Source organism: Nylanderia fulva, unplaced genomic scaffold (assembly GCF_048542155.1).
Source record: "Nylanderia fulva isolate GAGA-0341 unplaced genomic scaffold, ASM4854215v1 Scaffold47, whole genome shotgun sequence".
In the NCBI taxonomy this organism is placed as follows: Eukaryota; Metazoa; Arthropoda; class Insecta; order Hymenoptera; family Formicidae; genus Nylanderia; species Nylanderia fulva.
The window spans coordinates 1274517-1289695 of NW_028190554.1; the positions used below are offsets into that span (position 1 = coordinate 1274517).

At 36.3% G+C, this 15179-nt stretch overlaps 1 protein-coding gene across 1 annotated transcript in view; it reads right to left on the reverse strand.

The window, feature by feature from the left end:
• kst (spectrin beta chain, non-erythrocytic 5 kst) overlaps nucleotides 1-15179 on the reverse strand; it is a 55654-nt gene that overhangs the window by 14922 nt on the left and 25553 nt on the right. Inside the window, 8 exon segments of the mRNA XM_085486720.1 lie at nucleotides 500-718; nucleotides 1611-1896; nucleotides 2052-2717; nucleotides 2934-3311; nucleotides 3657-3973; nucleotides 4061-6667; nucleotides 7013-7290; nucleotides 7948-8173. Of these exon segments, the coding sequence (XP_085342846.1) occupies nucleotides 500-718; nucleotides 1611-1896; nucleotides 2052-2717; nucleotides 2934-3311; nucleotides 3657-3973; nucleotides 4061-6667; nucleotides 7013-7290; nucleotides 7948-8173 (4977 nt within the window).

Below are 15179 nucleotides of genomic sequence, written 5' to 3' on the forward strand. Positions count from 1 at the left end.
TTTTTCTCTCGCACTTTATTTCTTTAGGGGGAATAGGGGATACATGGAATTAAAAATCTCTTGTAGAGATTATTCCAATTTTATATCTTGGCCGTGTCCAAGTAAAAATTTGGTGCCTTGTGCACAGGTATTTAATTCTAACGAAAAAATTTAGTTTCGTTTAGAATAACGCACTGTCATCCGCGATTTGGCTCTTATTGCCTATCTTATATATGTTAAATTTATATTTAAATATATAATTAATTTAATAATATATTATATATAATTGATAATATATCATGTACATAATTAATAATATAATTTAATTATATATATAATTAATAATATTATATTCACACAATTATAACTATAAAAATTAATATAAATTATAATATAAAAATCAGCTCGTTAAGTTGGCCTTTTAATTTATAACTTATAAAAATTCCTACCGCGAAGATAAATAAAATAACAGAATTGTTTTATCGATGTCATATTTCATGTTACGCTTTACAATATATACCTTGTGTTTCGTTAATAATTTTGTGGCGGCATCACGATCTCTGCCGTAATCGGTGGAGCTTAGCACGTCGTTTTTCTCGTTCAGCCAGCTCTCGATCTCACCGGCTTCGAAGAGAAATTCTTGCGCTTTCAGAGACAGATCCAACGCTTTACTACGCTCTCCCGCTTTATCTTGCAAGTCCCTCCAGGCATCATCCAAAATATCGCATAGTTCTTGGATCTATTAAACGCATCAATGTAATCGATTACTTATGGTCGTATATAATAGCTCAATTTATTATATTTCCAATGTGTTACTTGCGTAAAACAAATACAAATTAATTTATTCAATAATTATTGTTTTTAAAAGCTAAGTTTTGATTTCAGCAGATGAAATCTATACACTGCCCAGAGTTCCGTTGCTGTGGCAGAAATATTATTTAATATTTGCATGCAATACATATACATTTTCAACCGCACGATTATTGAGGCTTACTTATCAAGCTATGGGAAAAAATCAATAAGCTCCACTTACAACTAGAATTACATAAATCCTCTATTAATGATAAATATTATATTCCTAATTTTGAATAGATATAAGCTGCAAAATCAGACTTTAGTAAAAATAAAAAAATTATATAAAATACTCGTTCAATATCCCTGTAGGTATATATAAAAAAAAACATTTTATAATTGACTCTGGATACATGTGATTTTAAATCGAAATAAAAAAATTAATTACACAATTTTTATATATGTAATTACTGTATATACATCTGATATTACTTTTCATAATATAATAGGAAGAGTTTTCGTGTATCAGGAGTCAATTATAAGAAATATAATTTTAGGGACTGCGCTACAAGTGGTCCAATACAATTAAAATCCTATAAAAATAATAATTTATTAATTACGCGATTGATAACATTTAACGGAAAAGCAACAGACATCAGTGACAACATTTCCATGCATCAGTGCTTCCACCTTACCTCTGTGGACCCAGTACTCTTCGAGATGCTCCAGCTGTGCAAAAATCACAATTTCTTATCTCCAATCTCGTGTTATGTCCGATCATCATGCGAATCCACGAGAGAAAAAAATTATTATTTGACAAAGAATTTCTCGCAATTCACCTTCTTTTTCTCCGGATGAATCTGATCAATAAGAGCCTGTCCGGAAGTCAAAGTCTTATCTATCATAGGCTGATGACCGGCGATCTCCGCTTCCAGTTTCTTGTGCTTCTTATGCAAAGTCTGGGCCTGGTGTAGATTTTGTCCGAGCGTCGTCGAGGATGCCTGCGGCAAGTGATCCTTGATCCAATGTAATTCTGCGTCCAACTCGAAGCCGAATTTATGGAAGCGCAAACTCTCCTCCAATGCATCTCGACGTTTCTTAGCCGGTTCCTTTAAGCTGCGGAATCTGTAAATATGAATTTCGTATATTATCTGTATCATCATATCTATATTTACTTCAGCAATGAATGAATTTGATCATTAAAAAAAATCAATTTTATTAGATAAGAGAAAATGACGGTATAATTTAAATTTAAATAATGACAAAGGACTCTCACATACTTTTTTTGCGTGGCTTGACTGGTCTTCAGGATATTCGCCGCATCGAAATGACCTTCATGCGCCATTTCCTGACCCATGGCTACGAGATCGTCCACCTTCTGCTCCCACTGACACATGTCGCTCTCGAGAATCTGGTGTTTCTTCAGCAGTTCCTTGTAACTACGAAGATCTATGCCTACTTGCTTACTCTGCAAACAGCTCTCTATCTCTTCTAGTTTCAACCTGGCGTCTTCCATAGTGCGATTGTATCCGTGTTGCGAAGAGGCTTGTCGCAGTCTGCGACCTTTCTCCAGCGATAGTGTTACGAGTCGATCCCATTGATCATTCAGATCCTTCAAGATTTTTCCTACGTCGTCCGATCTATAATTTTCTTCGGATATCAGCGCCTTGCCCGCTTTGTTGACTGTTCTTAACTGTCCTTCGTTGGCACGTAACTCTCGTTCGAAAGCTTCGTGCTTCTGCAGCTTGCGTTCAAGATTATTCAAATCGCGATAACTCTCATCGGCCGCGGTCTTCATCTTGTCGCTTAACCAGCCGCGCAAGTCATCCACTTCGGCTGAGAATTGTTGGTAATGCTCGGACGCATTCAAGGCCGCTCTTCGACGTTGAGCAGCGTCCTTCACTGCCATACGACGGGCTAGTACTTGGTTTCTTTTTTCGTTGATGCTGGAAATTTTATTTATATAAAAAAACTTATAAAATCTTATTAACATTAAATTAAAAAATTACGATTAAAATATTTTTGTTTATAACTTCAGACATTCGTAAGAAAGATAAGCAGCAAACTGACGTCATTAGACGTAAAAATAACGTATGATATATTTACTCTTAAGTAGATATATGTCTATAACTAATCATTAACTGTTGCTGCATGATACTTACTAATCTTTGTCGTAATGATTTTGGGCAATTAATTTGTCAGCGGTGTCGCTAAATGCCTTCAATCTGTCATCTTGCGCGTGCAGAGTGTTCTCGAATTTTTCATGTTGTTTCAATAGAGCCTCGACATCGTCCAAAGATTCACCCAATTCAGTGAATTCAAGGAAAGCTTCGTGGGAACTAGTAGTAGCTTCAATCTGATCGGCTTCTCGGTTAAATTGTTGTAATTCCAGGCATTGTCGTAGCCATTCTTCTTTTGTCATCCATTTGTTCGATACTGCCGGATATAATCCATTTAGTTTATCCAGACGTTCGCGTACATCCGTCAAATTTGGATTACGTTGTAACAGCTGTCGAGCGAGCTTTTCAACTTCACAAAATCTATAAGTACAAAAAATATAATTCATAAAAGTTATGTTCAAAGAAATTCTATTCAATATTATTATATCAATGTATCATTATTTACTGTAAATAATTTTCGATAAAATAATATCGTTTTATAAAAACTAGTTTATAATAAATTCAATATATTTTTAAATAATTTGATTATTAATTATATATGTAATATATTATTGCATATATGAATTATATATATATATATATATATATTTATAATATATATTTAGATATATTAATTATATATAATTTATATAATATTTTTTATTTATAGAAATTTTTCTAAATTAAATTAGAATATATAAAAATATATATAAAATTATGTATTACTCGTCTTCTTTGGTTCGTATTTCTTCTCCGAGCTCCATATGCTGCTTCTTGAGCTGCTCGGCCGTGGCTACATCTCTGACTGGTTCCTCGGCCTTCATCGTCTCCTGTACATCTGTAGCCCAGTTAATCAGGTTCTTCGAGCTATTCATAAATATTTGTTGACCGACTGCGTCTTGCAAACGAGATCGTCGATCTTTGGCCTTCGTTTGGACTTTATTCCAGAGTTCCTGGATTTCGTCTTGTCTCACATTCACGTTGTTACATTCGTGCGGATACGAATGTTTGACACTATTGCCCAACAAGTTTACTTTTCGTACCTGTAAGCATATTAATTTATAAGAATTGAAATATAAATATTCTCTCTATTATTTTTATTATTCTAAAAAATGCTCCAGATATTTTACCTTTTCTTCGACTGGTGCTAATTCTCGTTCTAATTGTTGATGCCTTCTCTGCAGAGCTTGTACAGTCTTCAAATCAGGTCCGAGTTCGGCTGTGTCCAGCTGAGTAATTTTTTCCAACATCCAATCGTGAGCCTCACCGCAGGTTCTGTTAAATAATTCGACGCTTGACGCACCCTCCAAACTCTTCTCTTTCTGCGTTTTCAGCCAGTTTAGATGATCCCACAGCTGATGAATGTGCCTCTGTCTGGTCTTGACCTTGTCAAGTTGACTGTGGCCTTGACGAACAAATTCGTCAACCGCCGCATCTATCGCCTCCACTCGTTTTCCGGAAGCCGACAAGTCCGTTAAGAATTTTTCATACTTTCTTCTCGCTGTCTCGACATTATCGTGAGGATCCTCGACCCTCAGCATCTTCTCTTTGTCTTTTATCCATTTTTCAAAGTCGTCGCACTCCCGATAAAAGCCATAGAGCCTGATAGCGTCCTCCAGTAATGCGTGACGTTTCACAGCAAACTCCTGCAGCTCGCTATAAGTATCGTTGATCTTCTTCTGTCGTTTCTCCACGCTGTCGCCATCGCTCATCGTCTTTCGCTTGATCGGTTTCACGGTAGATTTAATGGATTTTAATCGTCGAACTGGAACCACCTGCTTAACCATCTTCGTCTTCTTCACACGTTGTGTCGTTTTAATTTTCTCGAGTTTACGTACCTGCACTTGTACGATCTTTGGCTCAATCTCGCGAACGTAGTTGGTAGGCACGAATCCATCCGTGCCGTCGGCTTTTCTAACGCTCCACCAATCGTGATTTGTTTTATTCAACAGAAACATTACCTCACCCTTCACAATATGTATATCTTGGCCGTTGAACGCATATAAACTCTTCACTTGCGGCACCATTCTATCTTCATGAACAATTCTCGGTTCCATTCGTTCAATTACCTCGTCCACCCATTCATCTTGCGGCACCAATCTGATCTCCTTGCTCCACTCTTCTTGTTCCAATTCGGCAACCGGTTCCGGATCGGCGGTTAATTCTAAAGTAGAAATGCCGGATTTGATAAGTTTCTCCGCCTGGGTATTCAGAGACTGGACGTCACCTCTGTAAGCATTCAATTCGCCTTCCAGATCCTTGTGCCTCTGTAATAAGGCCTGAGCACTTGGCTCGTCCACTCCGTAGTCCTCGGAAGCGACTAACGCCATTTTCTCATTCATCCACGAATCCGCCTCGTTCGCGTCGGCGTAAAACTGAAACGCTTCGGCCGCGTCGTCCAGCTGCTTCTTCCGCAACGCCGCCAATTCTTCCAAGACTCTCCAATGTTCTTGCAACGAGTCTATTCGATTTTGTATTTCCAGTGCAGACGGATGATTGTCGGTTATTAATTTCCTGCCTGCGTCACAGAGCTGCTCGGATTTCGGCCTGCGCACCTTCATCTCGTCCTGCAGGGCCTTATGCTTTTGCTGTAACGATATCACGGCTCGTAGATCTTTCGCGGAGATGCCAGCCTTGCAAATTCGTTGCTTCTCTACTAGCCACGACTCCTCGTCCTCGTGATCTTGAAGAAAGTGAAAAAAGTTTCGAGCATCCTCCAATCTAGCCTTGCGCTCTTTACTGTTCTCCATAAGCTCGTCGTAGGTGCGATTTAGCAATTCCAGTTTTTGCTGCAACAGTGGCACTTCCTTACTTTGCGGCTGTGCCGTAATATGTTGAGCAGCCTGTCTACCGAGTCGCCTCTGGCTTTCGCCCAGAGCCGTTACTTGAAGCTCCTGCAAACTGTGCTTTTGTAAAAGATCTTCAACTCCTAGTAAATGCGGACCTACGTCGGTACTCTGGAAGTTCAGTTGAAGCTCCTGGATTGAGGCTAGAGTCGTATCGATCTCTCTCATCAGACTCATCAAGGAGCTCAGCGCGACTAGATTGGATTTGTGATGATCTAGTAAAGCCAGCAGCTCTTTCCATCTCTGCAACACCTCTTGTTCTCTACTACGGACTCTCTCGAGGCCATGATAGTTCTCTCGCACAAGCTCCTCGGACATATTCGTTAGATCGTGAAAACGTTCCTCGCGCGCCACAATGTCGGCACTGATGGCCTCGTGTTTCTTCACCGTCGCGTCCACTTGCGCGTAATTGCTGCCGTATCGAGGATCCGTCAACACCTGGATCATCTCCTTCAGATAGCCTTCCCTGAGTACGCTCTTTCGCTCGAACTTATAATTTAATTGCTCGAGCCTCTCTTGTCGCAACAGCTCGATTCTCAGAGCAACCTCGCGACGGTGTTCTGCTCTCTCTAACTCCACCCAATTTCTCTCGATGTCGTGAATCAACTGGCCTTCCTGCGGAGTGAACGCTGGCTGGTTCAGAGATTTTAACCGGGTGTTTATGTGAAAATACAATGCTTCTATTTCGGATCGTTCCTTGTACTTCGGCGGCTTCTCTACGGTGCGATATTGTTTGAACGCTAAAAGCTCCCGTTGGATACCTTCGAGCGAGTTCGGGAAACTGCGACTTTCCAGGACTTCGATCTTCATTTTGATCCACTCGAGAAGGTCGGTCGTTAACTTCTCGTAGTGAACCTTCATCTTGTCTGCATCCATCATTTGGCCAACGATCTGTACAAATATAAAATTCAATTTAATTTAATGAACACTTAGAAATTCCTGAATTTTGTTCTAGTTCTTTCCGAAACATTTTAATTCTGAAATGCGAATATTTAAATTCTGACACATTTTTTGCAGAGATAAAAGATATGTTTTAGAAACTATAAGATACTTTCTTAAATTTATATAAAATATGATGGGAATTTCTAGATACATATATATTCTCTGATTTTTATATAAATTTTAAACAAAATTATCAGAGAGAAATATGTATCAAATCTTAAAATGTTAAAAATATATTTTGTTTCATAAATTCTTTCCATACATAAATTGAATAAAGTTTGAAAGTGACCGTACATTCGCTATCCTCTTGCCGCTCTTTATCTCGTTCTTCATTCTGGCGAACGTGTGGTAATAAGAAGCAACATAAGTGATAATGGATTTCTCATCGGGTCTGGCCGTGTCCACATCTTCCGCATCCAAGAGTCGCGGTATGCCGAGTTCTGAATTGGCAACGTCGAAGGCACAATTGAGATTATCGATGTTCTTGTTTTGCTGCAATTCCGACCAATTGACCAAGTCTGGTCGATGAGCATGTATGAGAGCATTGAAACCAAGACCGCTTCTCCAGGACCCTGTTTGTATAAAATTTAGAATATTATATATTTTGAATTTTTCTTATACTTTCAATTTCTATAATGGCAGATTCTTAGGATCATTTGGAAATTATTATTCCTCAGTAAAAATGTCGATGCACTAATAATTTTCAAGTTATAAGAGATTGAAAATTAAAGATATTTCGCAAATTAAGCCTCGTGAAAATAAAATATTAACAAAATCTTCAAGTTAATTTTAGTTTACTTTATAATATATTTATATATTAACTTATAGAATTTTAATTTAAAACTTTGATACAAAGATACATGATGGCAAAAATGATGACCTTCGTCGACATTTTCACTAAGGAAAAATAGTCTCCAAATAATCTTAGGAATCTCTTATTAACAGGTGGTTCCGTAGATTTTAAGATATCGTATATATAATTTTATTTTATTATATTGCATATTATATTTAAAAAGAGAAATGTAAAATATTACTCAGACATATTTGCCGAATTGTCAAATATTCAAAAATGCAGAATAAAATTTGTAGACAAATATGCGGTATTTGTAAAACTGTAATAAATATTTTTTTAAATTCAAGAATCTCGCGAGATTTTCTCAAAGTGTTTTGCGACTTTCAAAGATCGAATATTCATGCCGCGTAATCATATGCAAGAAAACTCGACTCACCGGTAAAGTCTTGAATGTTGACACCGGGATAGCCATTTGTTTTTCTCTGGCACCAGAGTAGCAGAGCATCTTTGGCAGACTTCTTCTCGCTGCTGTCGTTCTCTTCGTCCACATCGATCTCGATCTCTTGTATTTGGAATCTCGGAATAATGGTCCAAATGAGACCAAGGATCAATCTAGGATTTCCGTCCACAATATCTTCTGCACCAATACTCTCCAAACGAACCTGAAAATGATAATGTAATTCTTGAGATGCTGAGGAAAGCATTAAAAAGAGGAACAAAATTAATTACCACTAACTAATATTTTTAGCTATAGTTTAATGGAGAATTCTACAACTAAAAAAATGTTAGCTCTCATAGCTAAAATTTAGGCATGATAACTAAATTTCAAGTGTAGTATAAGAACAGCTCTAAAATTCAGCTATGGTGGCTAATTCTTTTTTTTGCGAATAATTCTATGGTGTAAATTTTTGTGTAAAAAGATATTTTGATATGAGATAATATTCTAACAATTGCGATAACCGAACAATAATATTCCCATACAGCACAGATTATTGCAATTATATTGCAGCAACGTTGCAATGTTGCAAGTTGCAATGCAACATTATAAAGACATTGCAGAGATATAGGTGCACAAAATTCCAGCACACTTGTAGCAACATGACATTAATATTTCGGAAATATTGCATGTAATCCAAATTCTATAATTTATATATTGTAATATATATAAATTAATTACAACGTATTTTCATTAATGATTTATTTACATTTATATACCTGTATATGCAACATTAGTTTATGGTTGCAATAACAATGCATTATTGCAAATTCATAACATTGCAATGTTGTTGTAATATTTTGTTGCAATCTTCCAAAAAGCGGACATTTTAACATTGCTGCAATTCAACAGCAATGATGTAGCAACATTTTGCAGTGAATTTGCAATATTGCAATATTGCAGTGAAAGATTGTTGTAATGTTTTTGCAATCTATCGGTGCTGTATGGGTTGGTTCTTTTATAGAAGCTAATACAATTATGTTTTGTGCACATATTTAGTATGAAGTTAAAAACTTTTTCAAACATAAGAAAGAAGAGAAGACTGTTTGCGAAATTTTCAAAGTGTACCTTTCCTCTTTTCGACTTCTCTCTCTCTCTCCCTCTCTCTCTCTCACAACGCCTACATTAACATACAGTAAATTCTAAGTTTCTCCACTTAGAACGCTATGCGGCGAGACCTCGCAAGTTTTTTTTTGCGGTACTCGATCAGCAAATGAATAATGCGCCCGTGTAATTTATGCGACATGCCGTTCGCATAATTATTTGCATTCCGATCTATTGCACGTCCAATATACCTACGTCGGCGGAATGCTCGACGCAGGTTGCGTAAATGACAGGTCTTAATAACGGATGAGTAATTTGTAAGAATAGAAAAGGCACGTAGCCATAATCACACGATGGATTCTGAGTAATCGAGAGTAATAAGGCGCTGCCTTGTACCGGCAAAATTGTAAACTGCCACCGAGAATGGTGTAATTTTACAGATCTGAAAAAGAAAAGGTAGATGCGTTTGCCGTTTTGTTTGTAACTCGAATTATGTGTGCTTATCTCATTCTTCCGCAAATTATCATTTCTCGTTATACGGATGATCAAACCTCGAAATTATCATTTTAGTTTATTTATTTTTAAATGTAAAAAATGTTATTACAAAACGTGTTATTAAATTAATTTTATTAATTTTTTAATAAAATTAATTTGTAAATATCAAATAACTTAAACTTAATTTTATAATAAAAAATTAATTTATGAATATCAAAGATTAAACTAAAAAATCTCGATGTACGTCATGATGAAACGTCAAATGTTATCATTTTAGTCTAATAATTTTCGAATATTAAAAATTAATAAAATAAATATTTCACAGTATCAAAAATTAAAATAAAAAAAATCTCGAAACACATTCGCATTGTATATAATTATAAGGCGTGAAATTTTAGCGGCAATATATTACATTTGCACGCGGTCGAAGAGAAACGAATACAAATATCGGTACTACTCTCTTCGCGGGATTCCTTTTAATTTTATTTAAGTCACGGACGGTTATGAAATTTATTTCGGATCATTAATTTTGAAGCGCGTAAAATCCCGTTGAGAGCGGACTCGACTGCGGCGGAAGTAATTATGCGACCGCGCCGTGTAATGAATTACAACCGCGGTGCGATTTAATAATTGCATTTTATTCCGCGCGATCGAAGAGGAACGCATGCGGAACGGACGGTGAAACTTTTTTGACACCCTTTTTTTCTGCCCGTGACCTGCTTTCGTGTTTTATGACCCTCGTGGTCTCGTAATTATTTAAAGTAATGAACCTGGCCGTTATACATTAAATCTCTCTAAGGTCCAAATCACAGGCGGAACGATATTTCTCGATTCGTAGCATATACAGGGTGTCTCTTAAATATATGTCAAAAATTCAAGGAGTGGTTCCTTGCGGGTCATTTTATGAAAATTTATATTCTGATAATTCTTCGAAAATTTAATACGGAAAACTCCTACATTGAAAAAAGATTTATCGAATTCGAATAAATATTTATTTTAATACTGCCTGATAAATCATTTATTTGAAACTAATAATATTGATTTGATGTGAAAAATATTTATTTGATATAAGAAATTCCTTTTCAACACAGATAAATATTTATTTGTTACAAATAAATGATTAATAAGTCAGTGTTAAAACAAATATTAATTAATTTAATAATTTTGTTCAGTATAGGATATTCCAATAAACCAATCAATAAGAAGTTATATTTATTACATGTAATATTTATGCAATAAAAATATTTTGTTTCTTGTAAATTGTTCCTCCTGTATCTTCAAGAAACGAAGCGATTTTCAAAAAAATTATCAGGTATATAAATTTTCCTAAAATAACCCAAAGAATAATCCCTTGAATATATTTTGACATATGTTTGAGAAACATCCTGTATGTCACGGCTGGAATAAAATTAAATTTATTGACATGCAAAGGAACCTGGTAATCGAATAGCAAGGAATCAGCTAGAGAATAAAATATGTGTGCGTGCGTTGTAGAGATAATAAATATAATAAATTCCAATTTAGCCCTGACAGACCGAAGAAGATTCCGAAAATAGTGGTTCAATTATTCCGGCCATGAATCTCTTGGTGTCTCGGTGAAATGAATACTCGTAGAGCAGCCGGTAGCAAGAACCGATTGCCGTGTGTGTCACTACATTACGGTTAATTCAGTCGTAATTGGGTGTCTTATTGATAACGCAACATTTGTTACGCTCCCAATCGGCAGCGACAGCTCGGGTCTCGGGCCATTATTAATAATCTCTTGTCGATGCGAGATGATGGTGAAAGTAACGCGTTAGATCATCGAGCGTCTTTATATGTTTGTCGATCGCTAATAATTCTGCGATGATACTCGATGCGTTTTTAATGGTCGCTTTAACGCTCGCGGATGTAAGCTCTGATGATATAATTGTGGGTGTCACGCTCGTACATGCATAGGAGGCACGTATGGTAGATTAACAAGGTACTCTTGTAAAACGCTTCCTTCTCAGAGTGGATTACTTTTTTTTTGTAGCAACTGGATCGTGATGACAGAAGGCAAGATCCGTTCGAAGTAAAAGGGCTCAATGTATTAAATAATCTAAAGATTTACATTCTTTCTAATGTGTGTGTGTTTGTATATATAGATTACCTTCATAGTACAAAGGGAGAATTTTCTCTTAAAATCCTGAAAATTATGGTAATCGTGAAACAATATGCGGAACATCAAAATCATTAAGATTATAAAGGCAATAATATGCATCAACATATTTCTTATTAAAAATTATACAGTACAAATTATGTAAAAAAATTTAAATTTAAATTTAAAAAATAATATTCATAAAATTAAAAAAAAATTATACTAGTTTTTTCTATGTATAGGTGCTTTCATAATTTCGTGGAACACTTGTGTAACACTTTCGCGGAACATTAATGTTCCGGTTAAGAACCATTGCTTTATATGCTTTTAATTGCAAATTCATACGATTATGTTGACCGCAAAATATTGAGGGGATCGATACAGTTTCGCTCGCGTTTCTCGCCACGCTATTGTAGTTAATCGCGGACGCCCGTCGACGGGCGGACGTTCCTCGGCTGCTGTTGGAATGCAGTCCGATCACTTGTGCCAGAGGGTCTATCAAGGCCACTGGGAAATGGAAATTATGGCGTTTGCACCAGTCGGGATGGCTGACAGCTTGCGGAATCCAAAACAAAAAGAACGCGTAACGTAAACCGTTAAGCGTTGGCGACGACGACGACGACGTCGTCGTCGTCATCCTGGACAAAGTTAACGAGCCGAATGCTGCTGAATCCTAACGTCATCTCGGCCTATCAGACCGGACTTCCTCATGTCCTCTTAGCCACGTGCTCTCTCTCTTGCCTCGACTTATTTCGCCTGACAGATGCCTGAGGAACGACTAGATTCCTCCGGACCTGATCAACGTTCACGTACATCTAACATAACACGATTTCTTTATTTCCTCTACGATCATATAGATAAGAGTGTAATGTAATCTAGGTAAACCGGTTTATTATTATCTAATTAAGTTTAAAGTTAGAACGTCGATGAAAACTCAGCATGTTTGACTTGAGAAAGCAAGACAAGTTTTTATAGTGAATATTATCTCATATTTACCACATATTATTTTAAGACGAGGTCTTTATTTTATATTTATATGTGCACGCTTCTTATATATTATATTACATATTTATTTTATATTTTTCTGTTATATTATATACATATAATAAAAGTTATATCGATTATTCTTTACATTAATTCTTTATGAATTTTTTAAATCTGAAAAAATCCTAAGCATTGTCTTTTATCATCCCTACACTCGATGCTCTCATATTTGTCCGAATTAGACAGTCTTTCTGTGACAAGTAGCGAACGAGGTGCATTAGGCTAACTAAGCATGCGCGTGTGGAATGTCGCAGTCGATTTGTCGTAAGTAATAAAAAAAGTCTATCCCTTCGTGACGTGACTCATCACACACGATAACGGGACGCGCGACTAATGATCTACTTAGCTTAAATAGCGTGGCGAGAACGCCGGAGCAAACGCATTCCCGCTGTCACCGTGCAATTTGCAGCTACCGTGAACATTATACATCTATGTTCGTAATGACGAAAGAAGAGCGGATAATATATTTACGAGCGGTATCCGAGTATCGATAATGATAGAGCGAGGCCTCAATAACAATGTGCGACATACCTGTCGACTGGCGCAATGATCGGTAGCTGGCTCGATCAGCTGATTGCGCGCTCTCCCGTCCCGCGAACGTGTCATTAACTCTGGAACTTTAATGCGCTGTCAACGATACGCGATACGCTGTCATTCAACAATACGGTGCATCGCGAAGCTGAAATGCGATCCGAAGCGAAGCGCAATAAGGTAATGTTATAATAGTGTATGTTCTGCGAAAAACTGCGCAGAATCCTTTGAAACCACGCAAACTATTTTTTGATACCTCTCTCTCTTTGATTTGTTGGAAAAAATTGATTAAAATATATATGCAAATTCAATCTCAGGATTTTATTGTGAAATAAAAAACGGAACGTAAATAAAAACTAAATCCACACTTACAACGGACAGATTTCAATTGTACATCGTGTATTGTTCTGAAATTTTTTAGTAATTTAATGTTTTCTTGTAAGGAGAGAGAGATTTATAGATTATTATATTGTAATTTTATCCGAGATAAATTTGGCTTTACTATTACGTTTTTATTACGTTATTAATCAAGTGGCGAATACGAAATTAAATATATAATATTATATATAAATTAGAATTCGATTTTTCTGCATAAAATTTGTATTATGTGTTAGAGATATTTTATTGAACCATCAAATTTCATAAAATGGATTAAATTAAAAAAAAAAAAAAACGAGATAAATGCTTGAATGCAGCCATGCAATTACTCCAGTTTATATGCACTGAAATTGTACTCGGCAAATTAACTGTATGTCGAAGTATTTTTAAATATTTCCACGAGAAATAAATAGAATAAACATAGCTCATAGTAAAGTTTAAGTAATACAAGTTATTATCAGGAATTGATCTTTGAAAAAATAATTGATACTTGTTTCATGATTGAAATCTGTATATCAGAATTAAATACGATTATATTGTTGTAGATATAATTATTGAAATACCTGTTTTTGTGTCTGTTTATAATTAAAATTTTACAATTAGCATTCAGCATTATACAATTATACGATTATAAAATCCTAAGGAAAGGAACATTCTAAATTTTATAGTATTTTTAATAGCACAAATATAAAAAAAAATATTTTTCCTTAATTTTCAAACAATCAAGTATTGTGAAAAAATTGTAGATCGATATTTTTCAATATTCTCTCCTCGCGATTTATCTTAACAATGATGTAGACACACAGTCCGTTAGTCATAAAAGGTGGAGGCGAGCGATGAGAGAGGTACCTTCGAATTTTCGCCACGAGAAGACGAGGCGAGACGAGACGCGTGCATTCACGTTTGAGTTTTAGCAATGCATGAATAATGAATGAGTTGCATAGTAAAGCGCCATAGGGGAACGCGATACTGTTATGCGTCTCGTCACGAGTTAAAATGCCGGGCATTAAAACTCGCGCGCGCGCAAGAGAAGAGACCATATATGTATATATACGTTGGAAATAAGGGGGCAACAATGTTAAATAACAACCGGACCGATTACAGCCGCCCATTCTTCTCGGCGATCGCTTTTTGCGCGTTGCACGCCGACCGCAATTTACGCGAGATTTCAAAGCGCCTCGAGCGCCTCTTGTATTGCCTTTCCTTCCCCTAATTGACGTATTGTGTTGAAGCGTGCCCGATCGAGTCGATTAAATTTTCGAGCCTCGACCCCGCTCGTCGCGATGAAATACGATCGTCTCAATTGATAATTGCATAATGCGCGAGTCTGGCATTTTGCACGAGAGAAGTGTCAAATTGTTATATACATATGTGTCCTCCATAGGTTTGGAAACACCTTACATTTTACAGTTAAACAATCGTATGGCAGCGATGTGTAGATTTTTTCTATCAATAATTCGTAAAATATTTCAATAACATTTTTATTTATGACAGATCGCTGCCATGCGATTGTTTAACTGTCAAATGTTAAGTGTTTCCAAACTTGTGGAGGGTATTGTAT